Source organism: Schistocerca cancellata, chromosome 1 (assembly GCF_023864275.1).
Source record: "Schistocerca cancellata isolate TAMUIC-IGC-003103 chromosome 1, iqSchCanc2.1, whole genome shotgun sequence".
Classification (NCBI taxonomy): Eukaryota; Metazoa; Arthropoda; class Insecta; order Orthoptera; family Acrididae; genus Schistocerca; species Schistocerca cancellata.
The window spans coordinates 63,880,458-63,903,962 of NC_064626.1; the positions used below are offsets into that span (position 1 = coordinate 63,880,458).

A 23,505-nucleotide genomic window follows, 5' to 3' on the forward strand; every position below is an offset into this window, starting at 1 on the left:
ATGATGTAGGTATTCAAACTGAATGGAAAAAATGAAAAAAAATAATGATGGAAAAAAGACACTGTACATTTCTTCTTTTATACTGCACCCGTCAGTTCTTTTAATTTCAAGTTCATTTGCACTGAGTGGACAGCTGGGATGTGATACACATGTACCAAAATAGTGTACAATCAAAGTGACATAGGCATGGATTGTGAGAAGGTGACATAGGGAACACTGTTGGGTAGAGAGTGTGGAGACAGTGTGTTAATGGAGACTATGGCCAGGAGTGTTATGGGAGTGAAGGATGTACTGCAAGGATAACTCCCACTAGCATCATTCAGGAAAGTTGATGGGGAAGGAAAGGATCCAGATGGCCTGGGTTGTGAAGCAACTACTGAATTCTAGCATGTTGTGCTCAGCTGCACATTGTGCCGCTGGGTGGTCAACATTGTTTTTGGTCACAGTTTAACAGTAGCCATTCATTCTGATAGAAAGGTGGTTAGTTGTCATGCTGACATCAAAAGCTGTGCAGCACTGCAACAGAGTTGATTTATGACATAGGTGCTTTCGCACATGGCCTCGCCTCTGATTTGGTAGGTTATGCCTGCAACAGGACTGGAGTAGAAAGTGCTGGGTGGGTGAATCAGGTACACAGTTTTTCCACAGGGTTATGACTGCTGGGGCAAGGGCTTGTGAACTGGAGTGGGATAGGGAGGGAACAACAGGGCGATGTGTAGGTTGCGTGGCCGATGTAATACAAGATTTGGTGGGGTGGGACAGGTGTCGCTCATAGGTCATCAAGCCACTGGTGAAGGATACTGTTCAGCTGCTCCTATCCAAAGTGATATTGGGTGACTAGGGAGACAAGCCAATGTAGCTTATTCCCGGGACTAGTGGGGGGAGTACAGGGATGTGAGGATACAGCACAGGAATTCTGTTTGAGAACTAGGTGAGGATGGAACCATCAGAGGGGAGGAGGTCAACATCCACGAAAGTGAGACATTGGGGTGAGGAGGGCCTGGTGAAGTGGATGGCAGACAAGGTGTTGAGATTATGGACAAATGGGGATAGGGTGTCTTGACCTAAGTCCAGTTCCTGAAGATACCATCTATGAAACTGAACCAGACAAAGGGTTAGGTTTCTAGATGGCCCATAGCAATATTAGCATATGAGGGTGCCATGTAAGTGCCAACAGCTGTGTCGCAAATTTGTTTATATACCTTCCCACCAAGTGGAAGGTTTCGTGAGACATTCAGCATACTGGACAAGGAAATTCTCATCACTTCAGATATGCCACCCATCAGTGGCCTGGCTCCTTTGGAATGCTTTCTGGGTGTGGAAGGGGTGATAGCTGTCAAATCACAGTTACTGTTGGCAGTTCATGGATTTAATATGGGCACAACCTGTGAATGGAGTCATCAGAGAGGAGATGATCAACATCACCAAAGATAGCATGTTGGATTGAGGAGGACAGAACGAGGATAGAGTGACTTGGCCCTGGGTTCAGATCATGAAGATATTGTCAATGAACCTGAACCAGACAAGGAGTCTGGGATTTTAAGAGGCTACGAATGTTACCTCCAGATGGCCCATAAAAAGGTTGGCACAGGAGTGTGCCACATGGGTGCCCTGGGCTCTGCTGCAGATTTGTTTATATATCATCTCCTTGAAGGCCATACATACTGTATATTTGATGAAAAATATCTGTATACATCTATGGTATGAAATTTGAGAACTGTTGTTTTGACAAATCTGATTATAGTATACAGCTTTTCTGTAACAGCAGTCCACAATGCATAGTAAACGATTTTAGTGAGTCTTGTTAAGGAAGAACATGAGTCAGTTAACAGATTATGGTTAAATAAGATTAACTACCACAGAGTATGAAGTGCTCACCAAACAATATCTTTTACTTAATAATAACCAGTAAATGTCATCACATGACATACCAAATTTGGTACATTCAGAGATGATTAAGCCATGAACATAGTACATGATATGCAAAAAAAGAACTTGTAGTTTGTATATAGAAGCAGGATTTAAAACCTGAAGGCAATAAATTTAGAAAATAAACTAGGTAACATATACAAGATAAAAAGAAAAAAATGAGCAAAGAGGATCTCTTCACAAAGTAGAAAAATTCAACAGTAAAGGAAAACAAAGGGGAAATCGGAATAAAATACAATGACAGGAGCAAAAAGGCTCAAGCAGTAAACAAAAAATTCAGCTGAACATCTTGATGTAATTTTTCTGACATGCATGATATAACATACCAATAATTTGAAAAACTGTAAAGTGGAAAATACAAATTAAGCATTCATATTCCCAGCTATAATACAAACCCACTTCTGCAAGCTACACGTATGATACATTACAATTAGAAAGCTACAAATACAGGCTAAGTCTGCAAATGAGACATGTGTACAGTGAAGATGGCATGGAAGCAAGGATCAGAGGAGGGAGGTTTACAGAACAGAGGAAGGGAAAACTGTCGGATAGAGGATGTCGCAACAATGTACTAACCCAAGTTGTTTGAAGTCTTCTATCAGGTAGTCACTGCGTTTCATCATGAGACATATCAAAAAATTAGCAGCATAGACATGGGCACTCGCCTGGCACCCTCCTACACCAACTGTTCAATGGGCCGTTTCATGGAAGCATTCCTAGCCTCCAAAATCAATATTCCTCACCTGGTAAGGTTCACTGATGACAATTTCATGATCTGGACCCAGGGTCAAGTCACCCTATTTTTCCTCCACAACCTCAACGTCTTCTCTCCCACCACTTCTTCTGGTCGTCCTCAACCCAACTGGTCATCTTCCTGGACATTTAACTACTCCTCTCGGTGACTCCATCCACACCTCTGTCTGTATTAAAGCCACCAAACAACAATAGTATCTGCAATTTGACAGCTGACATCCCCTCCACACCAAAACATCCTTCCCAAAACCTGGTCACCAAGAGACAGCATGTCTACAGTGACAACCACTACCTTGCCCAGTATGCTGAAAGTCTCACAAATGCTTTCACAGAAAGGCAGTATCCCTTAGACTTAGTCCACAAACATTTGTGCCCTATCCCTACATGCCCCCAATCCTCCCCTCAACCACAAGAACCAGAGACAAAGGAGTGACCCCTTACTCAGCCAATACCACCCCAGACTGGAACACCTGTACCCCATCCCTAGTCAGAACCTTCTCATCCCTCCTAGAGTGGTGTTCTGCTACCCACTCAACCTCCACAACATCCTAGTCCATCCCTAAGCCATTCCCAGTCCCAGCCCTTGCCACAGGGATCATACCACTGTGGAAGACCTAGGTGCAAGACTTGCCCCATTCACCCAACCTACACTTCCTACTCCAGTTCTGTCTCAGGCTTACCCTACTGATCAGAGGCCGCCCACCTGTGAAGGCACCCACCTCATAAACCAAGTCTGCTGCTATCACTGCACTGCTTTTCATGTACGTATGACAACTGACCTGCTGTCCACCAGAATGAATGGTCACTGCCAAACCGTAGAGAACAAAGTTGACCCCTAGTGGCACAATATGCGCCTGAGCACAACATGCTTGAGTTCTGGGTGCTTTACAACCCATACCATCTGGATCCTTCCCTCCACCACTGGCTTTTTACAACCGTGTAGATGGGAGTTACTCATGCTACACATCCTTCACTCCCGTAACCCTTCTGGCCTTATCTCTGCTAACCCACAGTCCCCACGCCATCCACCCAATAGTTTCCCCTGCCTTTGTCCTATCAACCCTTTCCAATACATTCCTCCACATCACCCCCCCCCCTCCCCCGTCATGCACTGAACCCCTCCAGCTCCAGTACCCATGTATTTGCCATCCTCCCCTGCTGCATTAATAGCCAGCAAACCTGCTGCCTCCCTCTGAACCACTAACTACCGAACCTCAACCCCTCTTCCTGCCTCCCCCCTACATTTCTCACTCCCCCTCCTCTCTCTCTCTCTCTCTCTCTCACCCCCCTTCTAGTCCACCCAACACAATCCACACCCCACCCTAATTCACCTATAATAATGCAATCCAGGCACTTCGTGTCCAGTCAGCACGTGCATTTTGTGTATTATAGCTCATAAAAGGCTTTATTCCATAAGCTAGCAGTTTTCTCTCTCTTCTGTGTGTGTGTGTGTGTGTGTGTGTGTGTGTGTGTGTGTGCGCCTGTCAAGTACTCAATGCTGCTGCTATTTAGTAAGTGGACTGCTTTGCTCTTAAATTACATTCTACCAGAACTTTCGTTATTACCAAATGATAACACTTACAGCAGCTCCTGCTGCAGTATTCATCCAAAAATGGACGTACATAAAATGCTGGCACTTATGTCAACTGGTTTAAGAAAGGGCAAAGATGGAGCAAAAGGACAAACATGGAAGCCAGTGCACATTTGCTAATACATTTGCAGGAGCACAAACAGATGTAGAGTTGTATCTGTTTTTAGGCTCTGATTTATCAAAGGGATACTTTATGATCAAGAGCAAATCAGATGGTGAATTTCAATGGTTGTATTGCTGTACAGATTTTTTTTATCCACCTTGTCTTAAGTTGTGTACCCACCATAGTACACAGCACACACTCTACTTCATACAGATTGATGCCAAGTTTGGCTGAGGCACACTTGAAAAGATGTACAAGTAATTTGACTGTGGGCTAGTTTTAAAAAAAATTCCAAGCTGTTTCTCCCATATATGGTAGCATTAAGTTACTAAATTGAAGGCATTCAAAAATAAGATGTGTTTGGGATGCCAATACTGGAGCAGTGAATGTTAGAATAAACGTTGCCTTTTAACTAGCTTGTCGTTTGCCGTTATAATCATACTTCTGACAAGATTCATAACTTCCCATTACACCCAGTATGTTTATAGTTATATTTACAATGCGCAACCTTACTAAAGTTTGGAAAGTAGTACAGATGTGTAACAACACAATATTCTGTATGGAATTGTGAGGTGTAATGATTACCCTTGGGTCGCTCCTGAACAGAGGGGAAAAAAAAAAATTGCGAAGCGCAATATGGGGGTGGGGAGTAAGGAGGGTGTGCAATCAGTTCAGACTGTTGGTTTCACAGAGCAACTTCAGTTGCGCATGAGGAGTGTGGATGAGCATTGTAATGTTGCAAGAGTGTAGGGGCTAGGCCACCTCTAACAAGACAAACTCGACATAGGTGGTGTTTTAGAGTCTTTATGTTCTAAAAAGAATTTATGATTGCACCTCATACCAGATAATCAGTCACATAAACTTGAGCATCCCAAAACACAGACAAAAGAATGTTTTCCAGATGGTCGTGTTCTGAACTTTTTTGCCTGAAGAAAAGATGTTCGATGATATTCAGCACTCTGTCTTTTTTCTTCTGCATCCTAATGATGGACCATGACTCATTCCCCACCACAGTATTCAAAAAGAAGTCATCTCCTTCATCATGGTACTACTGCAGAAGTTGCTCATTTTGAATCAAATTGTCAATTAGTTTGTGGTATTTATCGTCTGTGTGGCACTGACTGGACATCCACAGCATGTTTCATTAACAATTATATAACAATTATGGATTTTCCAGGTTTGCAATCATGGAATTTTATTACCCAGTGATTTACAGAAAACCTATCAACAGCATCGCCACCTAAATAGCCTTTAAATGAGGATGAATCTCATTAGGAGTCATTTTTTCAGCAGTTAAAACTCCGATAACAGCACACTGTTTAACTCTGACTGTCACAGCAGCAATGCATTCAAACTGCACAAGCGTATGGAGAGGGACATTACCTTCCATATGACATCTGGCATGTTTCTTGTGGTAATTTAGGTTGTATTCCACAAGCATGTGTGCATTACTTTTCAAGCCTACCCTCGTGCTATATGGTAAGAGTCACACAAGTGTTTTGTAATCAATCTCCTTTGTACAGTGATTGAATTTTCCCAGAACCCTGTCGACTAACCAAAGTCTGCCATCTTTTACCTCTGACTGAACTTGTGTATTATTATACATAATTAAGGAGTAAAGGAGACAAATAACTGAACTTTCTTGTGTGCCTGTCGGTGATTCAACAGTTCTAATGTTCAATCAGTGGTCTCCTTATACCTAAATTATTTACATTCTGCCAGAACTTTCCTTACTATACCTGTGTAATCATTCCATTTCACATCCCTACAAGTATTTGTATGAGCTGATCAATTTCAGTTGCGTCTCACTGATATTGTAGTCAAATGAGACTAAAAGTAGTATTTTGGAACACTGAAAGCAAGTTACCAGTTTTCACATCACTTTAAAATCTTATCAGGATTGGCCTGGACACTTTGGTAGCTTTTTTAGGCCTTCCTCCTTTATAGGTAACTGCATCACATGCAAAAAGAGAGAGGTTACTATTAATTTTGTTTGTTGGAATGTTAATACACAAAATGAGCAATAGGAGTCCCAAACATTTCCCTAGGCACACTTAAATTTACTTCTACTTCTGTTGGTGGCTCTCCATCAAAGAGAACATGCTGTTCCCTCACCTCAAGGAAATCCCCAATTTAGTCAGAAATTTTGTTTCATACTCTGTATCGTTTTATTTTCATTATTAAGTGTTGGTCTGGAACTAAGTCAAATGCCTTTCAGAAGTCAAGAAATATTGCATTTACCTGACTGCCTTGGTCAGTTGTTTTTCAGGATATTGTGTGAGGAAAGATAAATTTGATTTTGAATGGTGGTATTTTCTGAGTTAATGGGGACTAGCATGGAGAAAGTCATTCAGTTCAAGACACATCAATATGTTTGAGCACAAAATATATGTCAAGGTTCTACAATATGTAGATATGAATGACAGTGGTCAGTAGCCCAGTACTTCACTTCAGCTGCCTTTCTTGTAGATTGAAATAAGTACTATGCTTACTAACAATGACCTTCCTCGGAGCTAATAGAGTGCATGTGGTCCCCTCCCCCATGCTCACCCCATCCCTCCCTCCCTACGCACACGCACGCGCGCGCACAAAAACACACACACACACACACACACACACACACACACACACACACACACACACCTGCACCGGACTGCAGCACCATTTTTGTTAGTCTGTTAGCTCTAGGAAGGACTTTGTACAAAAGCTTACAGATGCTTTCAGTGTCTTTTATGGGCTACACCTCATTAATATGTTAAGTGGTTAGTTTATTTACATCCTTTCCATTATTTGTATTCTATGCAGGATTTCCCAGTATCATATAAATATTTAACAAATAATGAGCTTCGTATGTCAATCATAATTTCTGTAGGCCCAACACACAGCATTTCTCTTGTTGGCAAGAATCAAAGCAGGTGTGGACAGTAAAATAGCTGTTAGTGACCACCCATCAGAGACAACTAATAACAACCTGCTAACTACAACCAATCCTGACAGCTAATTACAGGTAGATCACTCTTGAATGAAACCTACACTCAGTAAACCACTGATACAAACCCTGAGAAAGTTGCTTGATAACAATTTCACTCCTTTTTTTCCTTTACTGATCAATACTCCAGGAATAAAATAACTGACCAAGTTCCTCTTTGTGTACTTTAAACTTCTGATAGATTATTTTAATTTCCATGAAGAATGTATGAAGGCAAGAGAAAAGTGACTTTGTAATTAAAATCATGTGAAGGCTTAAGTTTTATTTACTAACTTGCATTACAGATATTTCCTATCTCTGCTGCTGCAACCTCAGGTGGAGGCCAGAGCGCTTTTCATCTTCAGTGCTTTTACAGCTACATATGTACCAGAGAGAACAAGTCTAACATTGAGGATTGCATACCTTAGACACCAAGGTGGTCAGTGCTACTACCAACTTCCTTTGTTCCTGCTGTAGTTCCATGAATATGACAAGTTTCATGGCTGTGATCACTTCTTACTCATAGACTCGTTCTCTCTTACAGAGGCATGCAAGAGTATTAGACTAGTTGTGACTTACTGTGGAAGTTGAGTGTATATCTTGCTGTTGTAAAATAGCACCGACGCATCAAAATGATTGATTGTCAGGATATGTTGGCCTCAAACAGAGCTGTGTTTTGAGTGATTTTGTAGGGTATAAAATGAAAATTAAGTGATGCAATGTATACAATTGTAAATGTGCACCACTTGAGGAAGAATGATGCCTGGAAAAAGTTTGATACTATATTCCATGCTCCAGACAAAAAACATACAAAGTTTGTCCAATTCAAAGAAAATGGTTGTATTCTTGTTTATTCAACCTCCACCAGCAGACACATATGTGTTCCGTCAAACGAAAACTGGACACAGATCATCACTGTTATGTTCCTGCGAACAAAAAGCGTGATATTTGTGTGATCTTTTGGCTATGACAACTTGCGTTTATGGGCTAATAGCAAGTTGTGTAGCTTATCATTCATTTCTGCAACCTTTTTGTAGACTGCTGTAAATTTATTTTAATAATTAATGACCATTTAGAAGGAGAGACTAAATATATAATTCAGAACAGTCTTTGAAAGTTTCATTCATGTACATACACACAAACGAGCCAATGGCCTTGCCATGGTGGTAACACCAGTTACAGTCTGATCACCAAAGTTAAGTGCTGTCGGGCTTGGCTAGCACTTGGAAGGATCACTGTCCAAGTCTGTTGAAGAAGCCAGGTGCACTCAACCCTTGTGAGGCCAATTAAGGAGCTACCTGACTGAGAAGTAGTGGCTCCAGCCATGACAATTGGCAATGGCCAAGAGCACACTGTGCTGGCCACATGCCCCTCCACATCCACATCCAGTGATGCCAATCGGCTGAGGATGACACGTCGGCCAGTCAGTACCACTGAGCATCCCGAGGTCTGATCGAACAGTTTATGCATACATAAGTATGTACGTACGTATGTACACACACACACACACACACACACACACACACACACGCGTATAAACAGAACAATATTCACTGCTAACCAATCAGTCATTTTATTGATGTGTAATAATCAGCTGGCCAATGGTTGTGTATGTAGCAGCAATGCCTTGAGTTCTTGATTATAGTTACAAACTCGTGTACTCTCCCCCCTTCTTATACTGGCATTGTCCACTTGTACCCAAAAATATACTCTAGTGGTGAGTTTTCAGTTAAATGGGCAGTAGGGGAGACTCACAAACCAAGTCTCTGAGCATATGGTGATGGCAAATTCAGAGATGACGTCAAACAATTCACAGGTGAATTTAAGAGAAGTACACACAGTTCCTTTCTGTGCATACCCTTTATTCCAAAGGTAAAGGATCTTCAGTGCTACTTCAGACCATGTACCTCTTCCAGATTGTTTCTGGTTCATTCATAATAACAAACTTTCAAATGAAAACGTTAAATAACAAAAAAAGTCTTTTGTTGTTCACAAAAAAAGAGATGGTGAGTGAGGAGTCCCCAGGAGCTGCTACAACCACACCTCAGATGGATGTCAGGTGCAAGAAACACACTGAACAATAAAGTCATTTGGCCTAATTCTTTACAAATTTTTAGAAACTTGTCAGGTTTATAAAATGACCTTTGCAACACTCACATATTCCCATTTATACATTAAAAAACATGTTCTCAATGAAATCAAGTAATATTTTACTCAATACTTGTTGTGTACATAGTTCCGCATAGTCAGTGCATACACAACTTTCCCAATAGAGCATGCCCCGCTAAGCACAACAGCACAGGCGCAGCGCTCATCTGTCTCCGCACTATGAGATGAGTTTATCTGCACCTGTCTGTACCAGTCTGCATTAGTCTATAGTCAAGTTTCAGTCTGCCCCTAATAAGATTATCATATTCCTGTACATTGCCATGAAGAGAAATGTATAGACACTTTGTCAGGTATCAGAGATATGTTAGAATAAGATTAACGTACCAAGACCAAAGGAACTTCAGACTGTCAATTGTAAACAGCATCCAGAATCAAGTTACATAATATCTATGCTTTGTATTATTTCAATAAATGTGTGTGAAAATTAATCAAGTTCTGTTTAAAGTTGGTCACCGTCAATCTGCTACTCTAAGCGTGCAAGTGGCATTTCTATCATCTGACCTAATGGCAGAAGATAAACACGCCACGATAAGACCACGAGACATATTGCTGACACTCGCCTACTTCGTTAGAGCGACAAGTCAAATAATCTGATGGTGTGTGTACCGAAGGTCTTACAGTACGCACACCACAGTACTCTTTCCAACACATTTGTTTTGACAACACTGCCCAAGGAGATATAATTGTGAGTACCTGATTATGCAGTCTGTGGATTTCAATAGCGGTATCATCTTTCCTTTCAGCATTTTTGAAACTTAACGTTCCAACGCCTATGAACTCTCACCACAGAAATCTAACATTGTAAAACATCTTATCCCAGATATTTCAAATTAAGAAGGATCTGTTCCTCTGTATTCCCAAAATGGATATATTCTTCATGTGTTCTTACCCAAGAATTGGCATTACAATGATTTTCTGTTTTGAACATGATCTGTATATTTTCTTAGCAGCTAAAATTTCAGCAGAATGAAACAACTGCACAGTACATCGTTATGCTGCACTACAATGTGTTATTACCTTTTCTAAAAGTTGAAATATGTCAAAGTGTTAAATGTTCACATATTTTACATGTTTGGCTGATAAGGGAAACTTCAGCATAGGGGTTTTAAATTCTCTGCTATCTTTCTGCTCATTGCTATCAGTGTTGCCACTATTCAGTAAGTTGAGACAGTTGCAAACAAATACAATAACATTATCATTGCAACATGCACACTTACCTCATAAAGCAGATGTAGCGCATAATGCAACAAAGGCAACGATAAGAAAAGTGATGCAGATGAATTTGTTGGAGTGGCACTCTCATGTGATTTCTCAGAACTTGGTGGTGGAGGTGGGTGTAAACCAAGCATTGTTGTGACACTGGCAGCAAGAGTCCGATGATGATCTGAACGCAACAGATACTCCCAATCCTCTGAAGAACCCATGTCTGAGCTTCGACGTTTTTTAGCATGCTGTTGTAGGTGATGAAACCCATCGGACCCCGTTGAATCGGGCCCATCACGTTGAGCTCGCATCACAGGCACTTGCTCAACGTCGTAGCCTATCATATCTAAGAACAAAAGAAGCCAAAAGTTGGCAATTATACTCTACAATCCACCAACTGATGGAGGTATACCATCAATATAAATAACAAAATTGTGTGAGTGCGTGTGTGTGTGTGTGTGTGTGTGTGTGTGTGTGTGTGTGTGTGTGTGTGGGCAAGGAGTAGGAAAGGAGATAATTTTGCACCAAATAACTGAAAATATTATCACCTTTTTGTTTTCTGCAGATTTGCAATCCAAGTACATGTAAAAGAAAAAATATAATAATAACTTTAAAATAGATACTCTGTCAACTATCAAAATTACCCTGAAGCAAATTTGAGTCTGAAAATGGAGACTTTTCTGCCAGATTTTTAAATTCATTTAAACATGTATCCAAGAATATGTAAATAAAGGGTTTCAAATTAACAAGATGTAGCTTTGCAATTACTGTATGTTGATAATTCTATGAATTCAGCTGCAAGAGTGATGATGAAACTTTCCTGGCAGATTAAAACTAAGTGCCGGACCCAGACTCGAACTCGGGACCTCTGCCTTTCGCGGGCAAGTGCTCTACTGGCGGAAAGTAAAGCTGTGAGGACAGAACATGAGTCGTGCTTGGGTAGCTCAGATGGTAGAGCATTTGCCCGCGAAAGGCAAAGGTCCCGAGTTCGAGTCTCGGTCCAGCACACAGTTTTAATCTGCCAGGAAAATTTCATAACAGCGCACACTTCGCTGCAGAGTGAAATTCTCATTTAAGAGTGATGATGGTCGACAGCAAAACAACCTACTACATGCTTCTAACAACAGTGAGCGAGATTATGCTAATATATTCCTGTAAGTTAGTCTTTTAGATCTATTCCATTAGAGAATTATTGAACATTTGAAAGATTTGCATTTTGGGGGCAATTTATTGATTTATTTCCTATGGGACAAAAGTTCCTACTCAGTCAACATGTTTCACACATTATACCACAGAATATTTGAGACTGTATTTTCCAACAAAGCAATACATTAAAATATTTTAATTATTTAATTTGTGATTCTAGGATGGATAAATGTCCATTAATGTCATTTATGTTCTTTAACGCACTCCAGAATAACAAATTACATGTGTCATTTTAACAGCATCGTATCAGCCATAACTCCCCACAAATCAAGGACCTTAAAGGGTTGGGTGGCTTGTATGCCTCAACAATACAGATAGCAACACCACAGGTGCAACTGCAGCACAGGGATATCAGTGGAGAGGCCAGACTACCATATGGTACCAGAAAAGGGGGGCAGCAGCCTTTTCAGTAGTTCCGTGGGCAAGTGTCTTGACAATTGACTGAACTGGCTTGTACTATCAGACAACCTAGCCTTTCTATATTGGTATTGCTAAAAGCTGAAATCACAGGAAAACTGTAGCCATTACATTTCAGCAGGACATGTAGCTCTAATGTATGGCTCATGCTGATAACACCCTCTCTGGGGGTAAAACAGTTCCCCATTTGGATTTCTGAACAGAGACCACTCAGTAAGATGTAGTCATGATAAACAATTAATGGAAGTGAAATGTGGCTGATAAACAGTTCAGCCAAGAAGAAAATAAAAGCTTCTGAATTATGGTGCTACAGGAAAATGCAGAAGATTAGATGAGTAGTTTCAATAACTTAAAAAGCAGGTTATGAATTGAATTGACAAGAAAAGAAATTTATGGTATAGCTTGACACAAAGGAGGGATCAATTCATAGGACATGACCTGAATCATCAATATAGTAATGCAGGGAGCTGTGGGGGTTAAAAAATGTAGAGGGACCAAGGCTTGGCGACAGTGAACAGGTTCAAATAGACGTACCATATTTACCCGATTATATAGCGAGTTTTTTCCCCACATTCATCATTCAAAAAATACGAGGTTATCTTATATTCACAGATTAAACTATTGCTGCTGGGATTAACATTTTATGTTTTTTAATAGATGTACAGGGGTCGTTTTACATCTACAGATGGAGCCTCGACTATTGAGGTCATGTGCAGTTTTTGAAGGATTCAGAAGTCAGGGATGGACAAACGACACTCATGTATGAGCAGGCTTAAGATTTTCCTACATGCTAAAGCACTCAATACAGTTTTGATGTTCCTCGAACAATCATGTGTGATTTGAAACGCATGGTGCTAGTGCAAGGGATATGCAAGAAACTATGAACTAGCCACTATGACAATCTGTTGTTCTGTTTAAAATTTGACAATTTTGTGAAACACAGGAGGAAATAGCATTAAATTTAATCATCTTACAAACTCTTCTTGTATTTGGACAGCTTTGCGATAAAAGTCCTCACTCATGTATAGATACCACATACAAACATTAGTGCTGCTTTTTAAGTAAAGGTAACATTCAAAAAGGGGAATACTGTTCTTCAAAAAACATTACTTGATTCAGAACTCAGATCAATATTTTATTTGATTATGAGAGACTGTAATGATTTACTGTGTGGGTTTCACGTGAGAAATTTGGTCAGCGTTTGCATATTAGAATAGTAGGTAAAACCAGCTTTAATCAGCTTAAGAACATGATGGTGACATTCGGATGAAACAAGAAGGAAAATTAACCAGAATGAAATTTCTAAAAACTAAATAAGTCACATTCAACTGAATAATTGATGTCGCGAGAATAAAATACAGCAGCAAGACCGGTCTGGAGATACTCCAACAGACGTCAGTACATTGTAGGACGAGAGGAAGTTTGAGAATTGGACTGAATTGTGACTGTGATCTTTTATTTGTGTATTAGTTGCTGTTGTTCCACATGCCTTACACCAGAGAAAATATTGCAGTCCTTTTGTTTCACATTTGCTCACGGACAACACTACAGGAGGGTTAGAGGGGGAACAGTCATTCAAGATTGGCTTAGAACTAGATAAGTGCTGGGAGGGAAGCAGTGAGCAAGCAACAATTCAAGTCATGTTACCAACCCTGGGAATCTATACTGTGTACTTTGGTTTTTGGAACTTCTATCGTAGTCAGAACTGAGTTGACTTTAAAATGTTACTAACTGTCAACAATAGTATTCATTTCTGCAGGAGACGGTAAAAGTCTTGATAGTCACCAGTGGTGTATTTGTGTGTTTCATGCTGCAATGCTGCAATGTTTCGACATTCACCGCAACATATGATGGGAACGAAAGGGAGTGAGACAGCTGCGGATTCAACACAGCTGATGAAAGAGCGGCAGGCAGCAAGAAACACTGTAACATTCTTGTCAGTATAATATCGAAACCTGTACGTACTCAGATAAAAACAGCTGTGTTGTCAGATTCCATGGTAACACAACCTCTGAAATCACAACATATTCGGAAGAAACATCCAAATGTTTGTGACAATGACGATATAAATTTCACTGGTTTGCTATTAGGTTGATGACAAAGTATTGATACCACAGACAATGGGGTTATACCACAGACAATGGGGTTATTGCGTAAAAAATGAGGAAAAGAATACAGACTACAAATTGATATAAACCATTTATTTTGTTTATTTTATTTCTAGTCACATTATCAAAATGTAGATGATCAATAAACGGCATAAATTTAGAATGGATATAATGTTAAGGCAGCTACTTCATGTCAGTAAAATACTCTGTAATTTTGATTAGTCAGAATATGTTAAAAATAAATTTTTCTCAAGAAGCCTGTTGAAAAAAGGGGGTCGTCTTATAAACAGGGTCATCTTATACTCGGGTATATGCTGTAAGTTGCAGTAGTTATGCAGAGATGAAAAAGTTCGCACAGGTTAGATTTAGATGGAGGGTTGCATCAAACCAGTCTTTAGATAGAAGACTACAAAAACAATAGCCATTGAATTGTAAGTGCAAATGTGGAAGTTTTCCACCAACACATGAGCTGAAGATTCAATTCCCAAATGGAGATAATTATTAACAATACATGCCTGATAAAAATTATGGAACACCAGGACAGGGAGGAGGAACCTAAATGCAACTTCACGGGTTGAGAGGATGTGTGAGGTTATTTCAGTGGTTACAACATTGAATCACTTTTACAAATACTTTGGCAGTTGAGCCCACTTATCAGTATGACAATGCACCCCATCATGCCTGATGCATGCACTGATTAGGTTGGAAAAGGTGTCATAAAGCTGTTGTCACCTCTCCTGAGGCAAGCTGGCCCACAACTGTAGTAACTGGTCCTTGATATACTAGATACAGGCACTGGGGTGGAGCTGACAATCAAGGTGGACCCACATATGTTCTATTGGGAGCACACCTCGGAATCTTGCTGGCCATGGGAGTACCCCAACATCACACAGACAGTTCACAGAGATACACGCCAAGCACGGACAAACACTACCCTGTTGAAAAATAGCAGCACGACTTTTCACATGAGAAGTAACACTTGAAGATGCAAGATGCCCGTGACATATTGTTGTGCGTCAGATTTCCTTCAATCACTATCAGGCATCACTTGAAGCCTTCCCTGATGGTATCCCACATTTGATGACAGAAGTAACCCTGCTGTGGCTCTCCACAACATAGGAAGAATGGGGCCACTACCCAGACTGCCTCCATATTTGCCAATGAAAATTATCGTGGGCAGTGCGATGTCATTCATCAGTAGTCCATGCTTCCTGGTCACGGCACCCCTCCAAATGCAGTTGTTTGTGTTGTGGAATTAGAAACATCTTACACACACACTGGTAATTCTCTGATCTAGCTGCTGCTATTTTCCAACCAATGGTCTAGAATGACACAGATTATTGCAGAGATCCCATTACTTGTTCTCACATGACAGATGGAGATATGAAGGGGCTAAGATGAGCATGTTGCACAATATGACAATCCTCCCTTGCGGTGGTCACATGAAGTTGACCAGAGCTTTGACGAGTACGCCTGCCCACACATTCCCATGTCGTCTCACATTGGGCCACTGTCAAATCCTAATTCCCCACAAATCTAGATATTGCACGATTCAACCAGCCACCGAAACAGAGACCTACAATGGTTCCCCTTTCAAACTTCGTCACGTGCTGATAGCACTGTCTCGCAGAAGTACACGGCATCTCTGTGTCCTTCACAGCAATCACTCAGCAGCTGATGCTGTTCGCACATCTTATATACCCTACTAGGCCTGGTAATAACACTTAACATGAACAACGTTAGTGCACTACTCTGGTCACCATTCTACCTGTTACAGGGAAATGCAATACAAATCATTTACAGGGTGTCTACGTGGACAAGAAAAAAAATTTCCGGATTTCCCGCTTAAAAACACAATTTCTCCCGGATGAATTTACGTATAAAGCGGGTGAAAATACATCCGTGTTAAGTAACAGTATGCTTTCCCTCGGAGCTGTAAAACCTATCAGTCCTTTGAATCGTAAAGGTCTTATACCGGCGGAGGATGTCCCAGCCCTTTAGGAAACGAAATCTAGGAAAAACAATGCGTTTCGAAAATTGTTTGATGCGAGACAATATGCACAAAGTTTATTTTTGTATTGCGAAAGTATATACACAAGTTCCACAAATTACAGCACGGTAGCTTCCGAACTCTAAAATAGAGATTGCGCTGAGCGATGCACTTTTGTCAGCCAGTCACAGTTATTCAGAGCACAAGGCCTACGAGAAAGACAGGCCGCGGCGCGTACATTACGAAGGTAGGCCGAGCTCGCTCAAATCAGCAAAGTGCGTTTCTACACCGGTTAACTCGTAAGTAGATGTGTATGTACCAAAGAGGTTTGCATCGTCTATTGGCATCCACTGTTATTAGTCCTACAATGATAGGAAGTCCGTAGGCCTACTAACAGGCTCTAATGTGGCAATTAAAATCGTGCCAAAATGATTATCAGTTGCGTAGAAAAGTCGAGTTGTTCTGGCATGAAGAGACTTGTGACATTGCTCAGTAACACATTATGCACATTTTTTGAAGGTCAATTACACTTTTTGCCATCGATTGCATGATTTTTTATCCATGAAAGAACAATATTAAATATGAAAACTAACTTGAATCTCGGTCGTTTTTTAGTGTGTGTTACACGTTAAGTCATATCAAATACAAATGTGCCGGTAAAATTTTAAATAGTGGCATAAATGACTTGCCTTCTGGGCCCGACATTTTTCAAATGGCAGATGCTCAAAGTGTTACATTTTGAATCTACATCTACATCTACATTTATACTCCGCAAGCCACCCAACGGTGTGTGGCGGAGGGCACTTTACGTGCCACTGTCATTACCTCCCTTTCCTGTTCCAGTCGCGTATGGTTCGCGGGAAGAACGACTGTCTGAAAGCCTCCGTGCGCGCTCTAATCTCTCTAATTTTACATTCGTGATCTCCTTGGGAGGTATAAGTAGGGGGAAGCAATATATTCGATACCTCATCCAGAAACGCACCCTCTCGAAACCTGGCGAGCAAGCTACACCGCGATGCAGAGCGCCTCTCTTGCAGAGTCTGCCACTTGAGTTTGTTAAACATCTCCGTAATGCTATCACGGTTACCAAATAACCCTGTGACGAAACACGCCGGTCTTCTTTGGATCTTCTCTATCTCCTCCGTCAACCCGATCTGGTACGGATCCCACACTGATGAGCAATACTCAAGTATAGGTCGAACGAGTGTTTTGTAAGCCACCTCCTTTGTTGATGGACTACATTTTCTAAGGACTCTCCCAATGAATCTCAACCTGGTACCCGCCTTACCAACAATTAATTTTATATGATCATTTCACTTCAAATCGTTCCGCACGCATACTCCCAGATATTTTACAGAAGTAACTGCTACTAGTGTTTGTTCCGCTATCATATAATCATACAATAAAGGATCCTTCTTTCTATGTATTCGCAATACATTACATTTGTCTATGTTAAGGGTCAGTTGCCACTCCCTGCACCAAGTGCCTATCCGCTGCAGATCTTCCTGCATTTCGCTACAATTTTCTAATGCTGCAACTTCTCTGTATACTACAGCATCATCCGCGAAAAGCCGCATGGAACTTTCGACACTATCTACTAGGTCATCTATATATATTGTGAAAAGCAATGGTCCCATAACACTCCCCTGTGGCACGCCAGAGGTTACTTTAACGTCTGTAGACGTCTCTCCATTGATAACAACATGCTGTGTTCTGTTTGCTAAAAACTCTTCAATCCAGCCACACAGCTGGTCTCATATTCCGTAGGCTCTTACTTTGTTTATCAAGCGACAGTGCGGAACTGTATCGAACGCCTTCCGGAAGTCAAGAAAAATAGCATCTACCTGGGAGCCTGTATCTAATATTTTCTGGGTCTCGTGAACAAATAAAGCGAGTTGGGTCTCACACGATCGCTGTTTCCGGAATCCATGTTGATTCCTACATAGTAGATTCTGAGTTTCCAAAAACGACATGATACTCGAGCAAAAAACATGTTCTAAAATTCTACAACAGATCGACATCAGAGATATAGGTCTATAGTTTTGCGCATCTGCTCGACGACCCTTCTTGAAGACTGGGACTACCTGTGCTCTTTTCCAATCATTTGGAACCTTCCGTTCCTCTAGAGACTTGCGGTACACGGCTGTTAGAAGGGAGGCAAGTTCTTTCGCGTACTCTGTGTAGAATCAAATTGGTATCCCGTCAGGTCCAGTGGACTTTCCTCTGCTGAGTGATTCCAGTTGCTTTTCTATTCCTTGGACACTTATTTCGATGTCAGCCATTTTTTCGTTTGTGCGAGGATTTAGAGAAGGAACTGCACTGCGGTCTTCCTCTGTGAAACAGCTTTGGAAAAAGGTGTTTAGTATTTCAGCTTTACGCTTGTCATCCTCTGCTTCAATGCCATCATCATCCCGGAGTGTCTGGACATGCTGTTTCGAGCCACTTACTGATTTAACGTAAGACCAGAACTTCCTAGGATTTTCTGTCAAGTCGGTACCTAGTATTTTACTTTCGAATTCACTGAACGCTTCACGCATAGCCCTCCTTACGCTAACTTTGGCATCGTTTAGCTTCTGTTTGTCTGAGAGGTTTTGGCTGCGTTTAAACTTGGAGTGAAGCTCTCTTTGCTTTCGCAGTAGTTTCCTAACTTTGTTGTTGTACCACGGTGGGTTTTTCCCGTCCCTCACAGTTTTACTCGGCACGTACCTGTCTAAAAAGCCTTTTACGATTGCCTTAAACTTTTTCCATGAACACTCAACATTGTCAGTGTCGGAACAGAAATTTTCGTTTTGATCTATTAGGTAGTCTGAGATCTGCCTTCTATTACTCTTGCTAAACAGATAAACCTTCCTCCCTTTTTTTATATTCCTATTAACTTCCATATTCAGGGATGCTGCAACGGCCTTATGATCACTGATTCCCTGTTCTGCACTTACAGAGTCGAAAAGCTCGGGTCTGTTTGTTATCAGTAGGTCCAAGATGTTATCTCCACGAGTCGGTTCTCTGTTTAATTGCTCGAGGTAATTTTCGGATAGTGCACTCAGTATAATGTCACTCGATGCTCTGTCCCTACCACCCGTCCTAAACATCTGAGTGTCCCAGTCTATATCTGGTAAATTGAAATCTCCACCTAAGACTATATGCTGAGAAAATTTATGTGAAATGTATTCCAAATTTTCTCTCAGTTGTTCTGCCACTAATGCTGATGAGTCGGGGGGTCGGTAAAAGGAGCCAATTATTAACCTAGCTCGGTTGTTGAGTGTAACCTCCACCCATAATAATTCACAGGAACTATCCACTTCTACTTCACTACAGGATAAACTACTACTAACAGCGACGAACACTCCACCACCGGTTGCATGCAATCTATCCTTTCTAAACACCGTCTGTACCTTTGTAAAAATTTCGGCAGAATTTATCTCTGGCTTCAGCCAGCTTTCTGTACCTATAACTATTTCAGCTTCGGTGCTCTCTATCAGCGCTTGAAGTTCCGATACTGAATGAGAGTTATAACGCCCTGTGATTTAAGAAATTCACTGCACATTCTCACACGTAACATAAATCATCTTGCGTGGAAATTTACTTTGTAAGTAACACATCTCAAGCCACTATTTGTAATATTTTCTGGTGATCTGTTAGAAATGTAAACAATTGTGACGTGATGCACATCGAATGCACATTAGTTGTTACGGACGTACTGCATAATCTTCGACCTAAAGCCTTTGACACTTTTCGGTGTCGGCAAACTGGTCTGTGCGTTGTGTAAATTACCCATTTCTATACATCTAAACTTTTATTTTGGTGTTATTCTCTGATTTATGTTTCATTGCTGCAGTATTATTCAGCAGTAGTGGACTAAAGTTCTTTGTCAGCGTATCAGATCTTACACGTCAAACCTACAAAACTTTAACTGAAATCTAAAACAATGAAAAATCCTGGAATTCTAAAAAATTCCCAGGTTTTTCCCGGATTTGTCCCGGATGAAAAAATTCCCGGGTTTTTCCCGGATCTCCCGGGCCGTATACACCCTGATTTGCTTATCCACCAATAGCGTGTATGTGCACACTGCCATCTGGCCATGTCTTCCGGGTGCTTCACGTCTTTCTTTTTGTCAGGCAGTGTAGATAGTATTCTCAACTGACAGCCACTACCTCCCTGATAACTGACCACCTTAACATCACACTTAACATCTCTTATTTAGAACTTGATCCTCTCCTTGTACATCAAATGTTGAAATAACCTATGAAAATGCAGGTAGTTAACTTCCTCAACAACTGCTGATATTTCAATATGTGAACACCACCATTTTCAATGTGCAAATGAAACAGGAGACTTAAACCCATGGTGTGTGGGGCTATGCCAGATGTGAATGAAAAGGCAGAGTATGTGGAAATACACACTGTTAACACCTAGTGCTACCACAAAACCAAAGATAACAAAAGTGAAATATTAATTAACAATGAAAGTAGTACTAACTCTGTCCTTCTGTTGTTTGAACAGGGACACGACAAGATTCCAGGCGGAACTTAGGCAAAAACTTTTGTTTGTATTCATCCCAACAGCTTCCTTAATAGCACTATCCCAGTAACTGAAAATGCATGCCATACTCTCTGTGTTGTTAGCATTTGAAACGCTTACACTTTATACCATCATTCTTTCACGGTCATTATGGCCTGACTGACGTACCACATTCCACCACAACTGTGAAGTCACCAGTCTTTATACTGGTTTGATATGGCCCATCACGAATTTCTCTCCTATGCCAACTTTTTCATCTCAGAGTAGCATGTCCAACCTACATCTTCAATTATTTGCTGGATGTGTCCAATCTCTTTCTTCCTCTACAGTTTTTAGCTTCAAAAAGCTCCCTCTACAACCATCGAAATTGTTGTGTTGGCTGAAGAGCCAACACTGTGTTACTAGAGGAGGCTGAAATGCAAGCGTTTTAGCTCACACAGGCTGGCGTGAGGAGGGAAGAACTACACTGACGTGAGGTCTGGAACATGACAAGGAATTAGAATCCAGAAAGCGGATGTAATTAGTTTGAGACTTCACTTTAATCCATTAATGATGAACGTCACTCTTGATGGTACATGATTCACAATATTATCTGTTCAGAATACATTCATAGTAACTGAATATGGCACCTTGATAGGTCGTAGCAAATGACGTAGCTGAAGGCTATGCTAAACTGTCGTCTCTGCAATTGAGAGCGTCTGTAGACAGTGAACCATCGCTAGCAAAGTCGGCTGTACAACTGAGGCGAGTGCTAGGGAGTCTCTCTAGACTAGACCTGCCATGTGGCGGCGCTCGGTCACTGACAGTGGCGACAGGCGGGTCCAACGTATACTAACGGACCGCGGCCGATTTAAAGGCTACCACCTAGCAAGTGTGGTGTCTGGCGGGGACACCACAGAAATTATTCCCCAATGTTTTAATATATGTCCTACCTTCCTGGTAGGGAGCGAAAGGCTATTTACAATTTGTACAGAAACCAGACGGTAGTTATAAGAGTCGAGGGGCATAAAAGGGAAGCAGAGGTTGGGAAGGGAGTGAGACAGGGTTGTAGCCTCTCCCCGATGTTATTCAATCTGTATATTGAGCAAGCAGTAAAGGAAACAAAAGAAAAATTCGGAGTAGGTATTAAAATCCATGGAGAAGAAATAAAAACTTTGAGGTTCGCTGATGACATTGTAATTCTGTCAGAGACAGCAAAGGACTTGGAAGAGCAGTTGAACGGAATGGATAGTGTCTTGAAGGGAGGATATAAGATGAACATCAACAAAAGCAAAACGAGGATAATGGAATGTAGTCGAATTAAGTCGGGTGATGTTGAGGGTATTAGATTAGGAAATGAGACACTTAAAGTAGTAAAGGAGTTTTGCTATTTGGGGAGCAAAATAACTGATGATGGTCAAAGTAGAGAGGATGTAAAATGTAGACTGGCAATGGCAAGGAAAGCGTTTCTGAAGAAGAAAAATTTGTTAACATTGAGTATAGATTTAAGTGTCAGGAAGTCGTTTCTGAAAGTATTTGTATGGAGTGTAGCCATGTATGGAAATGAAACATAGACGATAAATAGTTTGGACAAGAAGAGAATAGAAGCTTATGAAATGCGGTGCTACAGAAGAATGCTGAAGATTAGATGGGTAGATCACATAACTAATCAAGAGGTATTGAATAGAATTGGGGAGAAGAGGAGTTTGTGGCACAACTTGACAAAAGAAGGGACCGGTTGGTAGGACATGTTCCGAGGCATCAAGGGATCACAAATTTAGCACTAGAGGGCAGCGTGGAGGGTAAAAATCGTAGAGGGAGACCAAGAGATGAGTACACTAAGCACATTCAGAAGGATGTAGGTTGCAGTAAGTACTGGGAGATGAAGAAGCTTGCACAGGATAGAGTAGCATGGAGAGCTGCATCAAACCAGTCTCAGGACTGAAGACCACAACAACAACACCTTCCTGTTCCTTCTTTTCCATATATCCTTTTCCTTGTCAACTCTGCAGAGAACCACCTCATTCCTTACCTTACAGTCCACCTAATTTTCAATGTTCTTCTGTAGCACCACATCTCAAATGCTTCCAATTATCTTTTGTTTTATCTTCTGTTCTGGGAATCACACAGTCCATGTCTCACTGTCACACAATTCTGTGCTCCAAATATATGTTCTCAGAAATTTCCTCCTCATATTAAAACCTATGTTTGATAATCGTAGACTTCTCTTGGACAGGAATGCCATTTTTGCTAGTGCTGGTCTGCTTTTTACTCCCTCCTTGCTCCATTCGCAATGGGATATAACTTTATAACTTTAAAAGGGCCCTAAATTTCGACTGTGCATGAAAAGTGTTTCCTCAGAAAATGACCAATACTTTTGTATATACTATCTACATAAGAAAAGAATGCTGTACACTTAGGGGCCACATCATAATTCTCATTATTTATCAAATTCATGGTTGTTTGATAACACAACCTGCATCTGAGATGTCTTTCACTACACTTATTCTGGTGAAAGAAAACTTCTAGGCTGGCTAATCCAGCTGACAACCTTTCAGGGAAATGGATGGC

The 23,505-nt window shown here is 41.0% G+C and overlaps 1 protein-coding gene across 2 annotated transcripts in view; it reads right to left on the bottom strand.

Moving 5' to 3' along the window:
* LOC126164949 (anaphase-promoting complex subunit 1) overlaps positions 1 to 23,505 on the bottom strand; it is a 361,025-nt gene that overhangs the window by 206,880 nt on the left and 130,640 nt on the right. For both annotated transcript variants that reach the window (XM_049920281.1, XM_049920280.1), the window contains exon 14: positions 10,731 to 11,062. In XM_049920281.1, the coding sequence (XP_049776238.1) occupies positions 10,731 to 11,062 (332 nt within the window). The remainder of the gene's footprint in view (positions 1 to 10,730; positions 11,063 to 23,505) is intronic.